The sequence below is a fragment of the Elephas maximus genome, chromosome 19 (assembly GCF_024166365.1).
Source record: "Elephas maximus indicus isolate mEleMax1 chromosome 19, mEleMax1 primary haplotype, whole genome shotgun sequence".
Classification (NCBI taxonomy): domain Eukaryota; kingdom Metazoa; phylum Chordata; class Mammalia; order Proboscidea; family Elephantidae; genus Elephas; species Elephas maximus.
In genome coordinates, this window is record NC_064837.1 from 1,399,364 (window position 1) to 1,424,762 (window position 25,399).

The 25,399-nt window shown below is 42.3% G+C and overlaps 2 protein-coding genes across 3 annotated transcripts in view; one reads left to right on the forward strand and one right to left on the reverse strand.

The window, feature by feature from the left end:
• ZSWIM7 (zinc finger SWIM-type containing 7) overlaps window positions 1-22,962 on the reverse strand; it is a 31,412-nt gene extending 8,450 nt beyond the window's left edge. The window contains exons 1-4 of the mRNA XM_049860275.1: window positions 22,715-22,962; window positions 22,074-22,624; window positions 14,875-14,896; window positions 53-155 (exon numbers count right to left, since the gene is read on the reverse strand). Of these exons, the coding sequence (XP_049716232.1) occupies window positions 53-155; window positions 14,875-14,896; window positions 22,074-22,624; window positions 22,715-22,962 (924 nt within the window). The remainder of the gene's footprint in view (window positions 1-52; window positions 156-14,874; window positions 14,897-22,073; window positions 22,625-22,714) is intronic.
• The window catches only part of TTC19 (tetratricopeptide repeat domain 19), a 62,863-nt gene continuing 59,760 nt past the window's right edge, over window positions 22,297-25,399 (forward strand). Inside the window, exons 1-4 of one of the 2 annotated variants that reach the window (XM_049859800.1) lie at window positions 22,297-22,523; window positions 22,618-22,718; window positions 24,317-24,427; window positions 24,878-24,916. In XM_049859800.1, the coding sequence (XP_049715757.1) occupies window positions 22,352-22,523; window positions 22,618-22,718; window positions 24,317-24,427; window positions 24,878-24,916 (423 nt within the window). In that variant the 5' untranslated portion in view covers window positions 22,297-22,351. The remainder of the gene's footprint in view (window positions 22,524-22,617; window positions 22,719-24,316; window positions 24,428-24,877; window positions 24,917-25,399) is intronic. The other variant, XR_007514027.1, reaches the window with a different exon arrangement.

Sequence of the window (25,399 nt, forward strand, 5' to 3'; positions counted from 1 at the left end):
AGTACGTCCTAAAGAGCTTGTGTGGAGAACATCCCCACCTCCAGAATTCTACCTGGAATACACGCCTCCCACTGGGAGATGAGATTAAGGTGATGGACTGTCGGTCAACGAGGTCCAAGGCCTGGATGGCTGAGGAGCCAAAGACAAACTTGAGCCTGGAAAACAGAAGGGCTTCAGATTAGATGCCCTGACCCAGAGTCACCTCACTAACCTGACCAAAGGGTCACCATCCTCAGCAGTTAAAAAAATTTTAACTTGAAAAAAAGATAATACTATATTAAAAACCTATGTACTCACCCCCACCAGAATTAATAAACGTTAACATCTTGTTCATTTATTTCAGATCTTTTTTTAAATAAAAAGAATAAACTACACTGATTAAAAAAAAAGGCCCCTTTACACTTCTTCCCAGGGAAGCGCAAACAGTTGAGTGCTTGGCTGCTAACAAAACGGCTGGAAGTTTGAGTCCACCCAGAGGAGCCTCGGAAGAAAGCCCTGGCGATCTACTTCCAAAAAAATCAGCCACTGAAAACTCTGGGAGCACAGTTCTACGGACACACACGGGGTGGCCACGAGCTGGAGCTGCCCCGACGCACACGTGGTGGCCACGAGCTGCAGCTGCCCCGACGCACACGGGGTGGCCACGAGCTGCAGCTGCCCCGACGCACACGGGGTGGCCACGAGCTGGAGCTGACCCGACGCACACGGGGTGGCCACGAGCTGGAGCTGACCCGACGCACACGGGGTGGCCACGAGCTGCAGCTGCGCCGACGCACACGGGGTGGCCACGAGCTGGAGCTGCCCCGACGCACACGGGGTCGCCACGAGCTGGAGCTGCCCCGATGGCAGCTGACCTAACAGTACACTTCTTCCTAGAGCTCCTTTCATGCCTAATGCACCTACTGCCATGCGGGTTTCCTTCCTGGTAATGTTTTTATATCTTATTATACATAGTACACGTGTGTTATACATAGTACATATACACACACATTTTTTTTTCAAATGAGTTTTAAAAACAAGAGGTATATTAAAGGCTTCTTTTTGGTAACTTGCTTTCTTCCACTCAATGTGTTTTTGAAAATGATGCATGTTGATATATACATTTTTTTATTCAACTGCCAAATAATATTCCATCTTTTATGTTTTATTTTTTAAATTTTTATTGTGCGTTAAGTGAAAGTTTACAAATCAAGTCAGTCTCTCATAGAAAAATTTATATACACCTTGCTGTGTACTCCTAATTGCTCTCCCGCTTATGAGACAGCACATTCCTCCCCTCCACTCTCTTTTTGTTTCCATTCGGCCAGCTTCTGAGCCCCTGTGCCCTCTCATCTCCCCTACAGATCGGTGATGCCAACATAGTCTCGTGTCTACTTGATCCGAGAATCTCATTCTTCACCAGCATCATTTTCTAACCCATTGTGCAGGCCAATCACTGTATGAACAGCTGGCTTTGGGAATGGTTCCTGTCCTGGGCTAATGGAAGGTCTGGGGACCATGACCATCGGGGTCCTTCCAGTCTCAGTCAGTCCATTAAGTCTGGTCTTTTAATGAGAATTTGGGGTCTGCATCCCACTGCTCTCCTGATCCCTCAGGGGTTCTCTGTTCTGTTCCCTGTCAGAGTAGTCATTGGTTGTAGCCAGGTACGATCTAGTTCTTCTGGTCTCAGGCTGACGTACTCTCTGGTTTATGTGGCCCCTTCTGTCTCTTGGGCTCATAATTACCTTGTGTCTTTGGTGTTCTTCGTTCTCCTTTGCTCCAGGTCGTTTGAGACCAATTGATGCATCTTAGATGGACACTTGCTAATGTTTAAGACCCCACACACCACTCTCCAAAGTAGGATGCAGAATGTTTACTTCATAGACTTTATTATGCCAACTGACTTAGATGTCCCCTGAGACCATGGTCCCCAAGCCCCCACCCCTGCTACACTGGCCTTTGAAGCATTCAGTTTATGAAACTTCTTTGCTTTTGGTTTAGTCCAGTTGTGCTGACCTCCCCTGTGCTGTGTGTTGTCTTTCCCTTCACCTAAAGTAGTTCTTATCTACTATCTAATCAGTGAATAACCCGCTCCCTCACTCCCTCCCTCCCTGCTCTCATAACCATCAAAGAATATATTCTTCTCTGTTAAAACTATTTCTCGAGTTTTTATAATAGTGGTCTTATACAGTATTTGTCCTTTTGCAACTAATTTCACTCAGTATAATGCCTTCTAGATTCCTCCATGTTATTGAAACGTTTCAGATTCATCACTGTTCTTTATCGATGCATAGTATTCAACTGTGTGAATATACCATAATTTACCCATTCATCTGTTGATGGGCACCTTTGTTGCTTCTGTCTTTCTGCTGTTGATCACGGGTGGGCATATATCTGTTCGTGTAAAGGCTCTTATTTCTCCAGGATACATTCCAAGGAGTGGAATTGCTGGGTCATACGGTAGTTCTATTTCCAGCTTTTTCAGTAAGCGCCAAATCAATTTCCAAAGTGGCTGTACCATTTTATATTCCCACCAGCAGTGTATAAGTGTTCCAGTCTCTCAACAACCTCTCCAACATTTATTGTGTTTTTTGGATTAATGCCAGCCTTGTTGGAGTGAGATGGGATCTCACTGTAGTTTTTTTTTTAATTAACTTTTATTGAGCTTCAAGTGAACATTTACAAATCAAGTCAGTCTGTCACATATAAGTTTACATACATCTTACTCTGTACTCCCACTTGCTCTCCCCCTAATGAGTCAGCCCTTCCAGTCTCTCCTTTCGTGACAATTTTGCCAGCTTCCCACTCTCTCTATCCTCCCATCCCCCCTCCAGACAGGAGATGCCAACACAATCTCAAGTGTCCACCTGATATAATTAGCTCACTCTTCATCAGCATCTCTCCCACCCACTGTCCAGTCCCTTTCATGTCTGATGAGTTGTCTTTGGGGATGGTTCCTGTCCTGTGCCAACAGAAGGTCTGGGGACCATGGCTGCCGGGATTCCTCTAGTCTCAGTCAGACCATTAAGTATGGTCTTTTTATGAGAATTTGGGGTCTGCATCCCACTGATCTCCTGCTCCCTCAGGGGTCCTCTGTTGTGCTCCCTGTCAGGGCAGTCATCGATTGTGGCTGGGCACCAACTAGTTCTTCTGGTCTCAGGATGATGTAGGTCTCTGGTTCATGTGGCCCTTTCTGTCTCTTGGGGTCTTAGTTGTCGTGTGACCTTGGTGTTCTTCATTCTCCTTTGCTCCAGGTGGTTTGAGACCAATTGATGCATCTTAGATGGCCGCTTGTTAGCATTTAAGACCCCAGATGCCACATTTCAAAGTGGGATGCAGAATGTTTTCATAATAGAATTATTTTGCCAATGGACTTAGAACTCCCCTTACACCATGGTCCCCAAACCCCCGCCCTCCCTCCCTCATAACCACAAAAGTATGTGTTCTTCTCAGTTTTTACTATTTCTCAAAATCTTATAATAGTGGTCTTATACAATATTTGTCCTTTTGCCTCTGACTAATTTCACTCAGCCTAATGCCTTCCAGGTTCCTCCATGTTATGAAATGTTTCACAGATTCGTCACTGTTCCTTACCGATGCGTAGTATTCCATTGTGTGAACATACCACAATTTATTTACCCATTCATCCGTCGATGGACCCCTTGGTTGCTTCCAGCTTTTTGCTATTGGAAACAGAGCTGCAATAAACATGGGTGTGCATATATCTGTTTGTGTGAAGGCTCTTGTTTCTCTAGGGTATATTCCGAGGAGTGGGATTTCTGGGTTGTATGGCAGTTCTATTTCTAACTGTTTAAGATAACGCCAGATAGATTTCCAAAGTGGTTGTACCATTTTACATTCCCACCAGCAGTGTATGAGAGTTCCAATCTCTCCGCAGCCTCTCCAACATTTATTATTTTGTGTTTTTTGGATTAATGCCAGCCTTGTTGGAGTGAGATGGAATCTCATCGTAGTTTTAATTTGCATTTCTCTAATGGCTAATGATCGAGAGCATTTTCTCATGTATCTGTTAGCTGCCTGAATATCTTCTTTAGCGAAGTGTGTGTTCATATCCTTTGCCCACTTCTTGATTGGGTTGTTTGTCTTTTTGTGGTTGAGTTTTGACAGAATCATGTAGATTTTAGAGATCAGGTGCTGGTCGGAGATGTCATAGCTGAAAATTCTTTCCCAGTCTGTAGGTGGTCTTTTTACTCTTTTGGTGAAGTCTTTAGATGAGCATAGGTGTTTGATTTTTAGGAGCTCCCAGTTATCAGGTTTCTCTTTGTCATTTTTGGTAATGTTTTGTATTCTGTTTATGCCTTGTATTAGGGCTCCTAGGGTTGTCCCTATTTTTTCTTCCATGATCTTTATCGTTTTAGTCTTTATGTTTAGGTCTTTGATCCACTTGGAGTTAGTTTTTGTGCATGGTGTGAGGTATGGGTCCTGTTTCATTTTTTTGCAAATGGATATCCAGTTATACCAGCACCATTTGTTAAAAAGACTGTCTTTTCCCCAATTAACTGACACTGGTCCTTTGTCAAATACCATACGTGGATGGATTTATATCTGGGTTCTCAATTCTGTTCCATTGGTCTATGTGCCTGTTGTTGTACCAGTACCAGGCTGTGTTGACTACTGTGGCTGTATAATAGCTTCTGAAATCAGGTAGAGTGAGGCCTCCCACTTTCTTCCTCTTTTTCAGCAATGCTTTGCCTATCCGAGGCTTCTTTCCCTTCCATATGAAATTGGTGATTTGTTTCTCTATCACCTTAAAAAATGACATTGGAATTTGGATCGGATGTGCGTTATATGTATAGATGGCTTTTGGTGGAATAGACATTTTTACTATGTTAAGTCTTCCTATCCATGAGCAAGGTATGTTTTTCCACTTAAGTATGTCCTTTTGAATTTCTTGTAGTAGAGCTTTGTAGTTTTCTTTGTATAGGTCTTTTACATCCTTGGTAAGATTTATTCCTAAGTATTTTATCTTCTTGGGGGCTACTGTGAATGGTATTTATTTGGTTATTTCCTCTTCGGTGTTCTTTTTGTTGATGTAGAGGAATCCAAGTGATTCTTGTATGTTTTTTTTATAACCTGAAACTCTGCCAAACTCTTCTATTAGTTTCAGTAGTTTTCTGGAGGATTCCTTAGGGTTTTCTGTGTATAAGACCATGTCATCTGCAAATAGAGATAATTTTACTTCCTCCTTGCCAATCCGGATGCCTTTTATTTCTTTGTCTAGCCTAATTGCCCTGGCTAGGACTTCAAGTACGATGTTGAATAAGAGCGGTGGTAAAGGGCATCCTTGTCTCGTTCCCGTTCTCAAGGGAAATGCTTTCAGGTTCTCTCCATTTAGAGTGATATTGGCTGTTGGCTTTGCATAGATGCCCTTTATTATGTTGAGGAATTTTCCTTCAATTCCTATTTTGGTGAGAGTTTTTATCATAAATGGGTGTTGGACTTTGTCAAATGCCTTTTCTGCATCAATTGATAAGATCATGTGGTTTTTGTCTTTTGTTTTATTTATGTGATGGATTACATTAATGGTTTTTCTGATATTAAACCAGCCTTGCATACCTGGTATAAATCCCACTTGATCATGGTGAATTATTTTTTTGATATGCTGTTGAATTCTATTGGCTAGAATTTTGTTAAGGATTTTTGCATCTATGTTCATGAGGGATATAGGTCTGTAATTTTCTTTTTTTGTAATGTCTTTACCTGGTTTTGGTATCAGGGAGATGGTGGCTTCATACAATGAGTTGGGTAGTATTCCGTCATTTTCTATGCTTTGAAATACCTTCAGTAGTAGTGGTGTTAACTCTTCTCAGAAAGTTTGGTAGAACTCTGCAGTGAAGCCGTCCGGGCCAGGGCTTTTTTTTGTTGGGAGTTTTTGGATTACTGTTTCAATCTCTTTTTTTGTTATGGGTCTATTTAGTTGTTCTACTTCTGAATGTGTTAGTTTAGGTAGGTAGTGTTTTTCCAGGAATTCATCCATTTCTTCTAGGTTTGCAAATTTGTTAGAGTACAATTTTTTGTAATAATCTGATATGATTCCTCTAATTTCAGTTGGTTCTGTTGTGATGTGGTTCTTCTCATTTCTTATTCGGGTTATTTGTTTCCTTTCCTGTATTTCTTTAGTCAGTCTAGCCAATGGTTTATCAATTTTGTTAATTTTTTCAAAGAACCAGCTTTTGGCTTTGTTAATTCTTTCAATTGTTTTTCTGTTCTCTAATTCGTTTAGTTCAGCTCTAATTTTTATTATTTGTTTTCTTCTGGTGCCTGATGGATTCTTTTGTTGCTCACTTACTATTTGTTCAAGTTGTAGGGACAGTTCTCTGATTTTGGCTCTTTCTTCTTTTTGTATGTGTGCACTTATCGATATAAATTGGCCTCTGAGCACTGCTTTTGCTGTGTCCCAGAGGTTTTGATAGGAAGTATTTTCATTCTCATTGCCTTCTATGAATTTCCTTATTCCCTCCTTGATGTCTTCTATAACCCAGTCTTTTTTCAGGAGGGTATTGTTCATTTTCCAAGTATTTGATTTCTTTTCCCTAGTTTTTCTGTTATTGATTTCTAGTTTTATTGCCTTGTGGTCTGAGAAGATGCTTTGTAATATTTTGATGTTTTGGACTCTGCAAAGGTTTGTTTTATGACCTAATATGTGATCTATTCTAGAGAATGTTCCATGTGCGCTAGAAAAAAAGTATACTTTGCAGCCATTGGGTGGAGAGTTCTGTATAAGTCAATGAGGTCAAGTTGGTTGATTGTCGTAATTAGGTCTTCCGTGTCTCTATTGAGCTTCTTACTGGATGTCCTGTCCTTCTCTGGAAGTGGTGTGTTGAAGTCTCCTACTATAATTGTGGAGGTGTCTATCTCACTTTTCAGTTCTGTTAAAATTTGATTTATGTATCTTGCAGCCCTGTCACTGGGTGCATAAATACTTAATATGGTTATGTCTTCCTGATCAATTGTCCCTTTTATCATTATGTAGTGTCCTTCTTTATCCTTTGTGGTGGATTTAAGTCTAAAGTCTATTTTGTCAGAAATTAATATTGCTACTCCTCTTCTTTTTTGCTTATTGTTTGCTTGATATATTTTTTTCCATCCTTTGAGTTTTAGTTTGTTTGTGTCTCTAAGTCTAAGGTGTGTCTCTTGTAGGCAGCATATAGACGGATTGTGTTTCTTTATCCAGTCCGAGACTCTCTGTCTCTTTATTGGTACATTTAGTCCATTTACATTCAGCGTAATTATAGATAAATAAGTGTTTAGTGTTGTCATTTTGATGCCTTTTTATGTGTGTTGTTGACCATTTCATTTTTCCACATACTTTTTTGTGCTGAGACGTTTTTCTTAGTAAATTGTGAGATCCTCATTTTCGTAGTGTTTGACTTTATGTTTGTTGAGTTTTTCTTGGCTTTTATCTTGAGTTATGGAGTTGTTATACCTCTTTGTGGTTACCTTATTATTTACCCCTATTTTTGTAAGTAAAAACCTAACTTGTATTGTTCTTTATCTCCTTGTATCACTCTCCATATGGCAGTTGTATGCCTCCTGTATTTAGTCCCTCTTTTTGATTATTGTGATGTTTTACATATCGACTTCCGTGATTCCGTTATGAGTATTTTTTTTTTTAATCTTAATTTGTTTTTGTGATTTCCCTATTTGAGTCGATATCAGGATGTTGTTTTGTGACCTTGTGTTGTGCTGGTACCTGATATTATTGGTTTTCTGACCAAACAATATCCTTTAGTATTTCTTGTAGCTTTGGTTTGGTTTTTGCAAATTCTCTAAACTTGTGTTTATCTGTAAATATCTTAATTTCGCCTTCATATTTCAGAGAGACTTTTGCTGGATATATGATCCTTGGCTGGCAGTTTTTCTCCTTCAGTGCTCTGTGTATGTCGTCCCATTCCCTTCTTGCCTGCATGGTTTCTGCTGAGTAGTCTGAACTTATTCTTATTGATTCTCCCTTGAAGGAAACCTTTCTTTTCTCCCTGGCTGCTTTTAAAATTTTGTCTTTATCTTTGGTTTTGGCGAGTTTGATGATAATATGTCTTGGTGTTTTTCTTTTTGGGTCAATCTTAAATGGGGTTCGATGAGCATCTTGGATAGATATCCTTTCATCTTTCATGATGTCAGGGAAGTTTTCTGTCAGGAGTTCTTCAAGTATTTTCTCTGTGTTTTCTGTCCTCCCTCCCTGTTCTGGGACTCCAATCACACACAAGTTATCCTTCTTGATAGAGTCCCACATGTTATTCTTAGGGTTTCTTCATTTTTTTAAATTCTTTTATCTGATTTTTTTCAGCTATGTTGGTGTTGATTCCCTGGTCCTCCAGATGTCCCAGTCTGCATTCTAATTGCTCGAGTCTGCTCCTCTGACTTCCTATTGCATTGTCTAATTCTGTAATTTTATTGTTAATCTTTTGGATTTCTACATGCTGTCTCTCTGTGGATTCTTGCAACTTATTAATTTTTGCACTATGTTCCTGAATAATCTTTTTGAGTTCTTCAACAGTTTTATCAGTGTGTTCCTTGGCTTTTTCTGCAGTTTGCCTTATTTCGTTTGTGATGTCTTGAAGCATTCTGTAAATTAGTTTTTTATATTCTGTATCTGATAATTCCAGGATTGTATCTTCATTTGGGAAAGATTTTGATTCTTTTGTTTGGGGGGTTGTAGAAGCTGTCATGGTCTGCTTCTTTAGGGGGTTTGATATGGACTGCTGTCTCCGAGCCATCACTGGGAAACTAGTTTTTCCAGAAAATCTGCTAAAAAAAAATGCAGTCAGATCCCTATCAGAATTGCCTTTGGATTATAACCGCCACCTTGTTCCCTGTAAGGATGAAAGTCTGAGATTTGGATCATATATGCTTGGCTGTAGCTGGTTCTGTGTTTTTAGTCCGATTAGGGGTGGATTTTTGGTCCCTGGGTTTTTTTTTTTGGTTCCTTCTCTCAGGCTGAAAGAGTGGGTTAGGAAAAGACCAAAAGAAAAAAAAGAAAAAAAAAGGGGGGGGGAGCAAAGCCGCCGCGGAGCCGGAGCCCTTCTCCCTCTGGCTCAGGCAATTCCAATGTTAATGAAGCCGCCTGGGAAGGGTGGGGGAGGGATCAGAGAAATAGGAGAGTAGCACCTCAGAATATAGCCAGAGTTGCTTGGCTTGCTTGGAATGACTATTATATCTGAGATTCCCGTGCGGCGTGTCGCGTATGTGTGCTGGCTGTGTGGAGATTGCCCCGGGGGTCTGGTCCTCTGAAGCTACCCGCTGCCAGTCCAAATCCTAGCTTCAAGGTTCCCCTGCTGGGACGCTTTACTCCCGGCTCCAAAATCAGTCGCTGCCTCCCAGGGACTTCTCGTCCCGCCAGCCGCGTTGCCGCGCCGCCTCCGCGAACCGGCTGGGCCCCCTCCCGGGGTTAGTTCAGGGGAGTGGAGCAGCTCCCCGTGCTTGTGCCGTGACAGCGCCCAGTCAAAATCCCGGTGGCACGATTCCCCGGCTGGGACGCTGGTCTCCCAGCTCCAAGACCAGTCACTGCCTCCTGGGGACTTCTCCCACTGGCTGCGTCGCCACGCCGCCCGCGCGAACTGGCTGGGCCCCCTCCCGGGGTGAGTTAAGGGGGGTAGGGCTGGGCCCCTTGTTTGCGCCGTCAGCTCCCCTGGGGTCTGCCCTAAATCGGGTGCCAAAGGTTACCTGACTGGGACGCTGGCTCCAGGCTCTGAAAACACTCGCTGCTTCCCCGTATTTGTTCGTTTTCCGTCTCTAAATCTGTGTTTGTTGTTCAGGGTTTGTAGATTGTTATGTACGTGGTCGATTCACTTGTTTTTCCGAGTCTTTCTTGCAAGAGGGATCCGAGGTAGCGTCTACCTAGTCCGCCATCTTGGCCCCGCCTCCTCACTAGCCTTATTGATACAATCCTCATTGTAGTTTTGATTTGCATTTCTCTAATGGCTAATGATTGTAAGCATTTCCTCATTTATCTGTTAGCTACCTGAATGTCTTCTTTGGTGAACTGTCTGTTCATATCGTTTGCCCCTTTTTTAATTGTGTTATTTATTTTTTATTTTTTGTAGTTGAGTTTTTGCAGTATCACGTAGATTTTAGACATCAGGCTAAATAAAAATGTCATAGCTAAAAACTTTTTCCTGGTCTGTAGGTAGTCTCTTTACTCTTTTGGTGAAGTGTTTAGACAAACACAGGTGTTTGATTTTTAGGAGCTCGCAGTTATCTAGTTTCTCTCTGCATTGTTAATAATGTTTTGTATACTGTTCATACCATGTGTTAGGGCTCCTAATGTTGTCCCTATTTTTTCTTCCATAATCTTTATTATTTTAGATTTTATATTTAGGTTTTTGATCCATTTTGAGTTAGTTTTTGTGCATGGTGTGATGTATGGGTCCTGTTTCATTTTTCTGCAGATGGATATCCAGTTATGGCAGCACCATTTGTTAAAAAGGCTTTTCCCCATTTAACTGATTTTGGGCCTTTGTCAAATATCAACTGCTCATATGTGGATGGATTTATGTCTGGATTCTCAATTCTGTTCCATTGGTCTATGCATCTGTTGTTGTCCCATTACCAGGCTGTTTTGACTACTGCGGCGGTATAATAGGTTCTAAAATCAGGTAGAGTGAGGCCTCCCACTTTGCTCTTCTATTTCAGTAATGCTTTACTTATCCTGGGCCTCTTTCCCTTCCATTTGAAGTTGGTGATTCATTTCTCCATCTCACTGAAAAATGTTGGTGGAATCTGGATCAGAATTGCATTGTATCTACACATCACTTTTGGTAGAACAGACATTTTTACAATGTTAAGTTTTCCTATCCATGAGCAAGGTATGTTTTTCCACTTTTGTAGGTCTCTTTTGGTTTCCTGCAGAAGTGTTTTGTAGTTTTCTTTGTATGAGTCTTTTACATCTCTGGTGAGATTTATTCCTTAGTATTTTATTTTCTTGTGGGGTACTGTGAGTGGTATTGATTAGGGACTTCCTCTTCGATGTTCTTTTTGTTGGTGTAGAGGAGTCCAACTGATTTTTGTATGTTTATCTTGTATCCTGATACTCTGCTGAACTCTTCAATTAGTTTCAGTAGCTTTCTGGAGGATTCCTTAGGGTTTTCTGTGTATAAGATCATGTCATCTGCAAATAGAGACTTTTCTTCCTTGCCAATCTGGATGCCCTTTATTTCTTTATCTAGCTTAATTGCTCCGGCTAGGACCTCCAGCACAATGTTGAATAAGAGCGGTGATAAGAGGCATCCTTGTCTGATTTCTGATCTCAAGGAGGATGCTTTCAGACTCTCTCCATTTAGGATGACGTTGGCTATTGGCTATTGGCTTTGTATAAATGCCCTTTATTATGTTGAGGAATTTCCTTTCTATTCCTATTTTGCTGAGAGTTATCATGAATGGGTGCTGAACTTTGTCAAATGCCTCTTCTGCATCAATTGATAAAATCACAATTCTTGTCTTTTGTTTTATTTATATGCTGGATTGTTTTTCTAATGTTGAACCATTCCTGCATACCTGGTATGAATCCCACTTGGTCATGGTGAATTATTTTTTTGATATGTTGTTCAATTCTATTGGCTAGAATTTGGTTGAGGATTTTGGCATCTAAGTTCATGAGGGATATAGGTGTGTAATTTTCTTTTTTTGTGGTATCTTTACTTGGTTTTGGTATCAAGGACATGCTGGCTTCATAGGATGAGTTTGGGAGTATTCTGTCCTTTTCTATGCTCTGAAATACATTTAGCAGTGTTAACTCTTCTCTGAATGTTTGGTATAAATCTGCATAAAGTCATCCCAGCCAGGGCTTTTTTTTTTTTCTGTTGGGAGTTTTTCGATTACCTTTTCAATCTCTTTTGTTATGCATCTATTTAGTTGTTCTGCCTGTTTGTGTTAGTTTAGGTAGGTATTGTGTTTCCAGGAATTCATCCATTTCTTCTAGATTTTCGAATTGTTAGAGTACAATTTCTCACAGTAATCTGATATGATTCTTTTAATTTTAGTTGGGTCTGTTGTAATATCGCCCTTCTCATTTCTTCTTCGGGTTATTTGCTTCCTCTCCTGTTTTTCTTTTGTTAGTTTGGCCAGTGGTTTATCAATTTTGTTAATTTTTTCAAAGAACCAGCGTTTGATCTTGTTAATTCTTTGAACTGTTTTTCTATTTAATTCTGCTCTGATTTTTATGATTTGCTTTCTTCTTGTGCCTGAGGGTTTCTTTTGTTGCTCTATTTGTTCAAGTTGTAGGCATAATTCTTTGATTTTGGCCCTTTCTCCTTTTTGTATGTATGAAATTATGGATATAAATTGACCTCTGAGCAAAGCTCTCCCAATGTCCCAAAGGTTCTGATAGGAAGTGTTTTTATTCTCATTGGATTCTATGAGCTTCTTTATTCCATCCTTAATGTCTTCTATAATCCAGTCTTCTTTGTGCAGGGTATTATTCAGTTTCCAAGTGTTTGATTTCTTTTCCTTGCTTTTTCTGTTATTGATTTCTACTTTCATGGCCTTATGGTCAGAGAAGATGTTTTGTAGTATTTCAGTGTTTTGGATTCTGCTAAGGCTTGCTTTATGACCTAATGTGTGGTACTCTTAGAGAATGGTCCATGTGCACTAGAAAGTAAGTATACTTGGCTGCTGTTGGGGGAATGTTCTGTATATGTCTATAAGGTCAAGGTGGTTGACTGTGGCGTTTAGATCTTCTATGTCTTTATTGAGCTTCTTTATGGATGTCCTGTCCTTCACCGAAAGTGGTGTGTTGAAGCCTCTACTATTAATTGTGGAACCGTCTCTCTTTTCAATGGTGTTAGGTTGTTTTATGTATCGTGTAGCCCTGTCGTTGGGTGCATAAACATTTAATATGGTTATATCCTCCTGGTATATTGTCCCTTTAATCATTATATAGTGTCCTTCCTTAACCTTTGTGGTGGATTTAACTTTAAAGTCCATTTTGTCAGAAATTAATTTTGCCACTCCTGGTCTTTTTTGATTGTTGTTTATTTTTTTCCATCCTTTGAGTTTTTGTTTGTCTTAAGTCTAAGGTGTGTCTCTTGTAGGCAGTGTATAGACGGATCGTGTTTTTTTATCCATTCCATCACTGTCTCTTTATTGGTGCATTCAGTCCATTTACATCCAGCATAATTATGGATTTTTTTTTATTTTATGAATTTAGTGTAGTTATTTTGATATCTTTTTTGTGTGTTGAGTTTCTTTTTCCCACTTAATTTTTTGTGCCGAGTAGTTTATATATTGTCTTTTCCTGATATTCCTTGTTGTTGATTTTGTTTCTGCTGAGTCTCTATTTTTTTCTTGTGTTTTGTTTTGATGTGTAGGATAGTTTGTCTCCTTTGTGGTTACCGTAATATCAACTCCTGCTTTTCTAAATTTAAACCTTTTATTTTTTTGTATCGCTTTGTCTTCCATTCCATATGAAAGATCTGTATTTCTTAGTTCCTCTTTATTAATGTTGTCTCGTTTAACGTAATAACATCGTTTCCCTTTTTTTTAAATCTTGGTTTATTTTTGTGATTTCCCTGTCTGGGTTGACATCTGATTGCTGTGTCCGGTGTTCCAGTCTTGGGTTGATACCTGATATTATTGATTTATTAACCAAAGAACTCCGTTCAGTATTTCTTGTAGTTTTGGTTTGGTTTTTATGAAACCCAGAAAAACCAACCCAATGGTTTTTATGAATTCCCTAAAATTCTGTTTATCTGGAACTGTCCCAATTTCACCTTCACATTTGACAGACAATTTTGCTGGATATATGATTCTTGGCTGGCAATTTTTTTCCTTCAGTACTTTATTTAAGTCATCCCATTGCCTTTTTGCCCACATGGTTTCTGCCAAGCAGTCCGAGCTTATTCTTATTGACTCTCCTTTGTAGGTGACTTTTCGTTCATCTGTAGCTGGTCTTAAAATTCTCTATCTTTGGTTTTGGCAAGTTTGATTATAATATGTCCTGGTGACTTTAAGATCTACCTTATGTGGAGTTTGGTGAGCATCATGGATAGATATCTTCTCATCTTTCATGATATCAGGGAAGTTTTGTGCCAACAAATCTTCAACAATTCTCTCTGTATTTTCTGTTATCCCTCCCTGTTCTGGTACTCCACTAGTAGGTTATTTCTCTTGATACAGTCCTACATGATTCTTAATTCTTATTATTTTAATTTGTATTTGAATGATTGTTAGGAAGATTTATCTTTTGTTTTTAGAAGTTTTGACCATTTACATTCTTTTATTATTTGCCCATTTTCTTTGTTTTTAATGCAGTAATTTTTAAAAATAATATGCAATCCTTGTAACATTTTTTAAAAAACAGAGAAAGATTAAAGCCTTTTATTAAATTCTGCCTCCCTTCCATCCACCCAAGGTAACCACCAGTACAAGTTAGTGTGTATCCTTCTGGACTTTTAAATATAAGTATACAAGCAATTAAACGTCACTTATCCTTAGGTAGCTCTCACTTTTTTTGTTGCTATTGAGGATATAATTATATCACTGAACTTTGTAGTATGAAGGAAAATGTTTTTAATTTCTGCATTTTAAAAAACTGGCTGTTTTACTGTATTCTCCTGGGTTTTTTATATATAGATAGTTATATCATCTGCAAAAAATGATAATTGTCTATCCTTGCAGGTAAGTAAACTTCTAATTTCTTTTTCATGTGTTAGTGTATCAGCTACAACTTCTAGAACAATATTAAACAAGAATGGTAAACAGGACAACATGGGAATGCCTTGTACTCTTCACTTCAGACAGATTTTAACAGTCATGTCAAGAAAATACTGTTCCAGTTCAGTAAGACTATTTTAAAAAATTAAGAGTTGATGTTGAAAGGATTTAGGTCTTAGAACACACTGATGATTTAAAAAAAAAAAAAACAACAACATAACTTACGATAATAGATGCTCATCAGGAACTGCAAAATAGAAATGGAAAAAAAATTATAATCATTAAACCAATCAAAATCTTTCAGTCAGCTGAGCTGTTAACCACTGCACCACCAGGGCTCCTCCATGTTAAACCAATGACCATAAAATCTTAAAAAGACTATAACCAAAAAGACACGTGTGAGATGGTGAATTAAACCTATGCATCTAATTTTATTCCTTGCCAAAACTCCGTTTAAACAATAATAAAACAATTTTTTTAAAAAAGAAATAATCTACAAAGGAGAACAGGAGAGGAAGCAACAGTTAAGATATAATGGAAGCTGATGGAAGAGCCGAAAATACTTCGCCAGATCCGAGAAAACTGAATCCTAAGCTGGCTGTGAGAAGACCCAAGAACTAACTAGATTTACACCCCAGAGTACTCTACCCACCTCTCCTAATTTAAAACAAAAACAAAATGAAACAAAACCCCCCTCAGAAGTTGGTGTAAACCTGATTTACACTCCATAACCCCCTACCCACCTCTCCCAATTTAAAAAAACCTCTCAGAAATTGGTGGCACCAAATAGCTCTGGAATTGGGGATGAAGCAGGAGAGTGAAAATAAGGAAGGCTCTTTGAAAATAAGTTTAAGAAGCAATAGGACCTCAGTTCCCTTCCTCTGCTCTAAGCGACTGCCTTCTCTCTCTCTGACAAAAGGCTAGGTTTATTTTCTACAGATTAAAACACGGGATATCTGGACTGGGAGGAAATACCATGCACAGTTTAGGTTAAGAGCATCGCATTGAAAATGGGGACCTCTTACCCTCTTCCCCAACATGGCTCCCATAACACAGGCAATCAGGCCTTTTGTCCTCTAAGCAAGAGACTGGAAGAGTCTTCCCTGGGCAATCTGGCCAGCCCAAGAAGAATGGAATGGAATGATTTCCCCAAGTAAACAGCCTAATGGGGTCAAGTACAGTGAAACTGACAGTCTATAAGCCCCATCGATCCACTCAGTGCTTCTAATAAAATTTTTAGTCTTCCATTCTTGACCAGACATGACCAGACAACCAAGGGTTACCAGACATTAAAAGAAAGGAGATAAACAAAACAAACCAAAGAAAGCTAGTCAGAGGAAAAACTACAAAGTAAATTTCAAACACCTAGAAAAAAGATACCAGTGCAAGCGTGAAATGGGCACGAGATACAATAAAAAAGGAATCTTCAGAAAAAGGAGCTGTAAATTAAATATAATAGAAATGAAAAACTGAATAGAATTTTTTGTGTGTGTGTGATTTCCCTATCTGGGTTGATACCTGGTTGCTTTGTCCTGTGTTCTAGTTGTGGGTTGTTATCTGATGTTATTGACTTTCTAACTGGAGGACTCCCTTTAATATTTCCTGTAGTATTGGTTTGGTTTTTGCCAATTCCCTAAGCTCCTGTTTGTATAGCAATGTCCTAATTCTGCCATTATATACGAGAGGCAGTTTTGCCAGATAAGTAATTCTTGGCTTGCAATTTTTTTCCTTCAAGATTTTATAATGTCCTCCCATTGTCTTCTTGCCTGCATGGTTCCTACTGAGTAGTCCAAGCTTAGTCTTACTGACTCTCCTTTATAGGTGACTTTTTTGTTTACCCCTAGCCACTCATAAAATTCTCTTTAGTTTTGTGAAGTGTGATTATGTCTTCAAGACTTTATCTTAGGATCTACCTTGTGAGGGGTTCAACGAGCATCTTGGATAAATATCTTCTCGTCCTTCATAATATCAGGGAAGTTTTCTGCCAACAACTCTTCAATAATTCTCTCTGTATTTTCTGTCCCCCCCCGCCCCCGCTGCCCCAGCACCTCAATTGCTCATAGGTTATTCCTCTTGAGAGTCCCACGTAGTTCTCATGGCTTCTTAAATGTTTAAAATTCTTTTATCTGAATTTTCCTCAAATATGTCAGTGCCAAGTGCTTTACCTTCAATCTAATTCTGACGTCCATTGCCTCAATTCTGCTCTTATGACTTTCTACTGAATTGTCTAATTCTGAAATTTTACCGTTAATCTTTTGAATTTGATATCTATGGATTCTTCTAGCCTATTAAGTTTGTCATTATACTCTTGTTTAGTCTGCTTAAGTTCCTCTAATGCTTTGTCTTTGTGTTCCTTGGCTTGTTCTGCGTTTTGCCTAACCTCCTTCCTAATCTCTTGAAAAGTTCTGTATATTAATCTTTTGTATTCTTCCTCTGGTAATTCCAGGAACTTATCTTCATCCAGAAGATTTCTTGATTATTTGTTCTGGGAGCTTGCTGAAGTCATTGTAGTCTGCCTCTTTATGTGATTTGATATTGACTCATCTTCAAGCAATCAATAAGTTACTGTATTCATTCTGTTTGCTTACTGTGTTCCAGATTCCTGTTTTATTTTGAAAAGCCCAAATAGGCTGCTCGAGTGGTGTCTTTAAAGCTCTAATGTTCTGTCACCAGGTGGTTAGAGCTGTTACTGGGTATGTGAGCCCAGGAGTCCGTTCACTTTTCTTTTATGGATTCAGCTCAGGTGTCCAGGTAGTCAGTCACCAAGTGTGTGGTGCAGGCTCTCACGTACAGTCCTAGACGAGAAGCGGTGATTGGTGTAGGCACAGGTATCTGGGTGTATTAGGGGTCACATGCTGAGCAAGGCAAGGGGCTGACAACTGCCCCTGAGTTTGTTAGGAAAGCATGTCCCTGTTCCCTGGAGTATGTAGGTGGGTAGGTCTTGTAGCCAGACTATGGGCGCCCAGTGCTGTTGGCTATAAGGACTGGGAAGCACCACTTATTCCTGGGCCCATGTCGTGGGTGGCCATGTTTTGTGGGTGGAGCCACCAGTCCTCAGGCCCCTGATGTGGGTAGGTGAGGACTCTGCCCCAAAGACAGAGCAATGTCAGATATCATGAACCTGCCAGTCCACCATATAGATGATACAGTGAAGTTAAGCTTCAGGTATATACCCTGTTGTGCTGTGCTAATGAGGGCCCACAGCTGTTGAAATGGACCCACAGAGGTCTACGCAGGGATGAAAGGCATTCAAAGTCTGGGGACCTCTTATGTCTATGCCTAGACAAAGTAGCTGTTTCTGCCCTAAGTTCTCAATTTAGGGGAGCCAGCAGATTATTTTTTCTCTGTTAATCTGTTCCCTCTCCAAGGCTGTGAGAATGGCTCAGGACGAGTGCTGGGTCCTTCTTCCAGCCCAGGGGATGAAGCTGGCTGGGACCCACTACAGAGCGGGAAGGGAGCAGGTAAGTGGGAGAGAGGTTTTTCCCAAAAGGGTATTTTTGGATCTGTGAGGTAGGTTAAACACAGGTACTTATCTTCTGGTACTTCTCACTTGTTCTGGAGGATTGAGCAGACCCTCTGCCACTAGTTCTGTCCCAATGTGGAAAATGTGTCCCAAACACCACTGCTTGCCTCACCGTGCTGGGACCAGTGGAATGAGCCCGTGGGTGCTGGCTCCCAGGTCTGCCAACTCTTTGCTGCTTCTGAACCATCTCTCCCTGCCCCTTCTGCTCGGTCCGATTCCTCAATTTTGCCTTTGATGTTCAGGGCTCCTAGCTTGTCATATATAGTTGATTCACTTGTTTTTTCAGGTCTTTGTTCTCAATAGAAAACTCGGAAGATAAAGTTGAACAAATTCCCAGGAAGTAGGGAAAATGATGAAATTTGGAAGGGAAGGTAAGTAAATCAGCGAGACAATATAAGACATCCTGTAACTGAATAGCAAGAACGCCAGAACAAAGTTTGGAAAGCAGGAGGAGGACACTTATCAATGAAATAATTTAAGAACGTTTTCCAGGATGGAAGGAAAAATTAGTTGTTTTTTTTTTTAAGCTTGAAAGGGCCCACTGAGTGCCCACAAAGTGGAGTAAAAAAAAAAAAACAACAATCAAAAAACACACCAAACCTCACACTCAAGAACATTATCATGAAGATTCAGAGCACTGGGTGCTCTGAAAGAGATCATTCAGACCTCCAGAGAAAATATAGGTCACATATAAAAACTCGGAGCCATAATGGCTTCAGATTTCTTAAAAGCAACACTAGAAGCTAGACAGAAATAATGCCTTCTAACATATAATTCAATACCGAACCAAACTATCAATCAAGTATGAAGGTAGAAAGAGGGCTTTCTCAGACATGCAAAGTCTCAAAAAGTACATCCCATACACCTTTCTTCAGGAAGCTACTGGAGCATGTACCCCATAAAATAAGGGAATAAACCAACAAAAAGAAAAATCTTAACATATAGTAAACATAAGGCCCAATATAGGTAAAAAGGATTTCCAGGATAACAGGAGTTCCTAGGTGTTGTGGAATAACGTTTGATGAATTGTCTAAATTCAAGAGGAATTGTGTGGAGTAATTTTTTTGTGTGCCCTAACTCAGACCCAGGTGATTGGGCAGTACCGTGTGGTAAGGTAATCCAAGGGGATTGGTCAGTTTTGCCTCAAGAGAGAGCCAATTCCAGAACAGGGGAGAGGAGCCCATGACCATCAAGGAAGGCAAGACCAGGAGAAACCCAGCAGCAGGAGGTGGTGCAGTGGACTTCCCACCCCACAAGAGAGAAAGCTGGGTGCCTTTGGGCAGAGACTGAGGGCCAGGGAAAGGTGAGCACAGCTCAGTGGGAGAGGCTATCCTGGTGGAAGAACTGTATCCTGAGTGTTCCTGAACCTGAATTGTAACTGATACTTCCCTAATAAACCCTGTTATAATTATGAGTATGGTCTGTGAGTTTTGTGTGGCCATTGCAATGAATTATCGAACCCAGTAGAGAGTGCTGTGGGAGGGGTGGCTAGTGTCTGAATTGGTAGAAATGGCCAAAAGAAGAGGTGTTTCTGACCTCCACATCATAGTTGATCTTGGTTCTCCTTCCCCTTTGCGGGTTAGAGGAAGTCAGACACCTCCCCCAAGCCATTTTTACAGGGATAAGAATCAGTATCACCACAAAGCTGGTTTCTATGGGGCAGTGGTCAGGTCTATCTCTGCCTTTCTACTTCTCCATTATTTCTGACACCAGCTGCTTCCCCACCGTGCTCTACTTCTCTACAGGGTTCGATAATTTGTTGCAATATGTACATACAACTCACAGACCATACTCCTAAGTTATTCAGTTTATTAAAGAAGTAAAAGCCCACAACTTGGGATCAGAAACAACTTGGAAGTAACAAGAAGGACTCAGTATCAGATCATGAAGCACAGCGGCAAGGTATGGAAGGGTCCCAGAGGTGGAAAGGGCACCCCTCCCTTCTTCAGTGTGGGACAACTTCCGACCAGGACAGCTCCCTCAGCTACTCTCTACTGTGGGGCCCCTCTGATGCTATCCATGGCTCAGCTCACAGCCAGTGTAGCAGCTTGCTCAGATCTCAGCTGCTCTGCTATCAGGCCTCTCCACGGCTAAATCATAGCCATAGCCACCGTAGCAGGTTCAGGATCACTGTCCTCCCACGTGGCTCTGCTCCTCTGCCAGCTCAGCTCTTAGCCCCAAAATCTCTCAATCAGGAGACCTCTAACCTCTGCAGTTTACCTGTTTATATATTCTGATCCTCATTAGTTTCAAGGGGGGGGACCTCCCTCACCAGATAATTCAACTAAACTTCAATTACTCATGAGATGTCAATCAACTCAGGTCTTGTTAATTGCCAGGCCAGACAGAAGTATCAAGTTGTTTATAGCTTATCCAGGAAATGTCAGTCAACCCCAGGAATCTCCTGCACAAAAGTAACAAACCCTCTGGGGTAGAAAACAATGTGGGAGCCCCCACCCCCAAAGTGCTTCTCCAAAGAAGGAGGGCAAAGGTAACCACTCCTCGGGGTTTAGGGGAAAACCCTCCCAAGTTGTTTTTCCTAAATACCAAGACAAAAGGTTGCTAACTGAAAGGCTGGAGGTTTGTGTCTGCCCAGAGGTGCCTTGGAAGAAAGACCTGGTGATCAACTAATACTGGCACATGGCTCAGGGCAATTTTTTCTATTGTCATACAAGACAGTAAGCTTGGTTGGAATCTTTATCTAAAAAACTTACCACTGAAGGAAGGCGGATAGTGAGAACAAAGACTTCGAAATAGTGGAAAACTGTTCTACCGCAAAAAAAGGCGACTCAATGACAGGGGGTTCCTATGAACAAGCCATGAGTGGCAAGGGGCTAAGAGGCCCCATCAAGACTGTCACAGTATATGGATTAACCCATTCAAACAGCTGTTTTGGCATAACTGACACCGTGCCACCCTCAGGGTCTTCAAATCTTAGAACCCCAGAAACACTATTTGAGCTGACAGCACACTGGCCTTCTCCCACCCTTTCTGTAATCAGAACATGACTAACCTAACAGTTTTGACTGAAATGAGAAACAAAAGTTGGCTTACTTTTCTCAATTCTTCAAAAAGTTACCTAGGTAACTCAAACCTTTCAAAGTGCAGTCAGATTTTGAAAACAAAAGCCATCCTAACTCCACTGTATTTACAAAATGACCACTTCCACTTCGGGAGAGCTGTCCTAATTAGTGGAAGCATTTTGATTACAAGTGTTCTCTTATACTAGTCCTTGCTCAGTCATTTTGGTAAGCATAGTCCCAGAGCATCCTCTGCCGGCGGGAAAAAAAGGTACTTCCACAATATCCAGATTTAGTCCAGTGGCGTTGTGCATACATCTGAGTTTTGTGGTCCTAAAATATTTATTTTCCGGACAAAGCGTATGAGAGTATTATCTTTTAAAGTTGGCAGAATTTTACCTGAGGGAACTACGTGGCAAGATTAATGACTGAAAACTTCACCTTGTCTGTAAGTCCCCGTAGCCTCCTGTCGCTGTCACCCTCCCCACCCCACCTGCAGCGCCCCTGGGAGCTCTAGGCACCTCGGCCCCTGCGCGTTTGCCCACTGACCTGCTCGCGCCTGAGGAAGGAGCCCCAGGAACTGTGCCGCTGAGTAAATACTCAGTGAATCTCCCTAAACCGTTTGACTTTGCTCGCCCGAATTTCGCTTTTTTGTTTTTTAAAGGCGAAGCGAAGGTTTAGAACCCGAAGCACAGAGAACTAAGCGAGGGACGGCGCGCGGAGCCTGAGGACAGAGCCCGCCCCGAGCGCCGCGCAGCTCCCGCCGCAGCCACGGCCGCTCCGGCCGTACTTCGTGCACTCTCCCGCGCCGCCCGGCCTCTCGCCTCCCCGCCCCGAGCGCCGCGCAGCCCCCGCCACAGCCACGCGCGCTCCGGCCGTACTTCGTCCACTCTCCCGCACCGCCGCGGCCATGTCGCTCAGGAGCTCCTCCACAACGGCCGGCAGCGTGACGGACATGGCGCCACAGGCTGCGCCCTCCCCCGGATGCACCGCGGCCGCTACTTGCAGGGCGTCTGGTGCAGCCTTCTCGCGGCCAGCGGGGCGGGGCGAGCGAGAGGGACGTGCGTGCGTCCTCCCGCGCCGGGGCCACGTGACCCGGGGGACCGCCCCGCGCTGGGACCCGGCTGGGCTTCCAGTGCGCCGAGGACGCGGCGGGAGCATGTACCGGCTGCTGGGGCGAGGCCTCCTGCGGGCCGCGGGCCGGCGGGGTCGGCACTGCTCGGCGCGCCCCCTCCCGGCGCCGGCAGGAGGCCCCGGGGCCGAGGCGGACGTGCCCTCAGCCCGAGTCGCGCGGCACGGCCGGGTCCCGGGCCTGCTGCCGCTGGTGGCCGGTGAGGGGCGCGCGCCGGGCGGGCGGCCGGGGAGCGGGGCGGCCGGGCCAGCGGGGAGCGGGGCGGCCGCGGTGACCTCCGCCCCTTCCTCCAGCGCTCGCCTGGTTCTCGCGGTCCGCCGCGGCGGAGGAGGAGGAGCCGGACGCGGCGGATGAGACCGAGGCCGAGATCATCCAGCTGCTGAAGCGAGCCAAGGTGAGGCGGCGCCCAGGCCGTGCGCCCGCGAGCGCGTTGCCTCTCCGCGCTGAGGCCCGGCGGCCCGGGGGATGCGCGGCACCCTGTCCGGCTGGCCGAGGTCCGGCTGGCCGAGGGTGGAAGTGCTCATGACGGGGTGGGCCGTGAAGGGGCAGCGGGTGCTGGAACCCTTCCGGCGGGTCAGACTTAGCACCTGCGTAAGCGCTGCGGCCTCAGGTGCAGATGGAGATGGCGCCGCAGGCATCCTGTTCAGACAGGGTTTTAGAAACGTTCGCTGCTGCCGGTGGTATCAGTTAAGTAACCACGCTGGAAGAAATGGCGTAGCGAATTCTGCACAATTTAGTCCTGAAAACACGATTTGGTCTGTGCTTTGTGGTTGTCTTCTAAGCTCTTCCTTTTTTCCTAATCCTTTTCTATTTTCTTTTTCCCTTCTCGCCAGGTTATCATCTCTTCATTGGGTTAAATACTGTCTGGATGCCAACAACGTTCACGTTTTATTTCCAGACCGCAGCGTGCTACTTAAATGATATCTCCACCCTAAGGCCCCAAGTATCTCTCTGACTTAATATGCCCAAAACTAAACTCTTGATCATACATGCTTCTCCATCCTATTCCTTAAGCATTTTCTCTTCAGCAGTGTCCACCCTGTTTCTCAGCCTAGAAAGCTCGTAAAACTTGTGGACTCTTACCACCGTCCTCTAACACACTTACAGTCCAGCGACAGATCTTGCCTCCACTTCCATAATACTTAATACCCTTTCACGATCTCCCCTAGTGTGAATCATCACTGCCACAGCCTCTTATCCAGCTGTCTTGCCTCCTACAATCTATTCTCCATACAGCAGCCAGAGTGATTTTTTGAAAAATACAAATCATGTCACTCTTTTGCGTAAGAACTTTCAATGATTTTCCATTGTATTTATGATGAAATCTAGACTCATTGGCATGGTCTCCAAGACCTACATGGTCTAAAGGAGCCTACCTCACCCATCTATCCTCTCTCCCCATCCAAGTTTTTTTTTTTTTTTTTTTTCCCCTCAAGAACCAGGCTCTTCACTCTGTAGGGTCTTCATAATTCCCCACCTTCTGGTTGGGACAGTCTTCCCCCCAACTCCATATTTGGTTGGCTCAGCCCTATCCTTTCTACCTCAGTTTAACTGCACTTTCTTGGAAGTCTTCCCTAATTTTCCCACTTAGAGGAAACCCCTTATTACTCTTTTCCATTGAGTTTTTTCATAGTTGTTATTAGTTACAATTACACTTACGTGCCCTACAGGCTTACCTCCAGCCTACAGGAAGGGAGAAAAAGGAGGTGAAGGACAAGCAATTTCCTTATACGGTTTGAAAATAACTCATTTCGTCTGTCTACAACTGTTGGCCAAAACTTTGTTACATGGTCACACCTAGCTGCAAGGAATGCCGATTCCCTGTCACCCCTGTGGACATAGATCCCTGCAGAAATTCAATAAATGATGAATGAATAGCTTCCTTCTGTGTAGCGGGATGGTACAGGCATAGTCTACTTCTGTCTGGTAGCACATACGTCCCCTTTTTTTCATATTTCATTTTCTGTTGTTTTGTTTGTCTTCTTTCTTCAGTTGTGCATCATGAAAGATGAGCCAGAAGAGGCTGAGCTAATCTTGCATGACGCTCTCCGTCTCGCCTATCAGAGTGGTAACAACAAGGCCATCACCTACACTTACGATTTGGTAACTCATTAACCAGCCTAAGCCACTGATGATGAAGGGTGGATGCAAGAGAAGGCTTGTTAGCAACCCTGCCTTAGATTCCTGACCTTTAGGATGTCCTAAACTTCATTTTTAAACTAAGTTTTGTTTTAGTTTTGACTTTTATTGACTTTTGATGTGTCAATTTGAAGTTTCATTCCCAGACCAGAAAGAAACAGTATTAGCGTTTGTTTTTTCAGTGTTGAGTGGACCTAGATTCTGTTTGTCATCAACAAAGTATATCCACATACCTACTTCCCACCCTGTTGGTATTCCTTGGTCCTAGGAGATTAATTTGTGACATGCTTTTCTCCTTCAACCATTTTTGCAGTTAGAAGATGAAAGCAAAAGGGAGTCTTTAGCTTAAAGAGTATGGAATAAGTAGAAACACAGTGCTCTAAACTGGAAAATAATTTGTAATTTGCTTTTCAGATGGCCAATTTGGCATTTATACATGGTCAACTTGAAAATGTAAGTAAATTACTTTGTCACATTTTGAATTTCAAGAACTGGTCTCAAGGGAACTGTATTAGGGTACAAGCTGAGGTGCTGTAACAATGAGACCCCGAAATACTGTGACTCAAACAAGATAGTTTATTTCTCTTTGGTTCATTGGTCTGGAGATAGCCTGAAGACTGAATGCAGGTAGGTACCTACTCCGTGAAGTAGAAGCCCAGATTCCTTCTCTAAGGCACGTATGTCCTCATTTGCATGGGTGAGCTGGTCACTTGCAGGAAAAGAGAAAGAATGGAGGGGAAGCAGCTTCCTTATAAAATATGATTTAAAAATGGCTCACATTTCTTTTGTCTGCATTTGTTGGCTAAAACTTCATCACGTGGTTACATCTAACTGCAAGGAAGGCTAACCAGTTAAAAATTGAGGGGATTCTGTAAATAACAGGATAGAAGAGCGAATATCAGGGGACATTTTGCAGTCTCTGCCACAGTGGGTTTT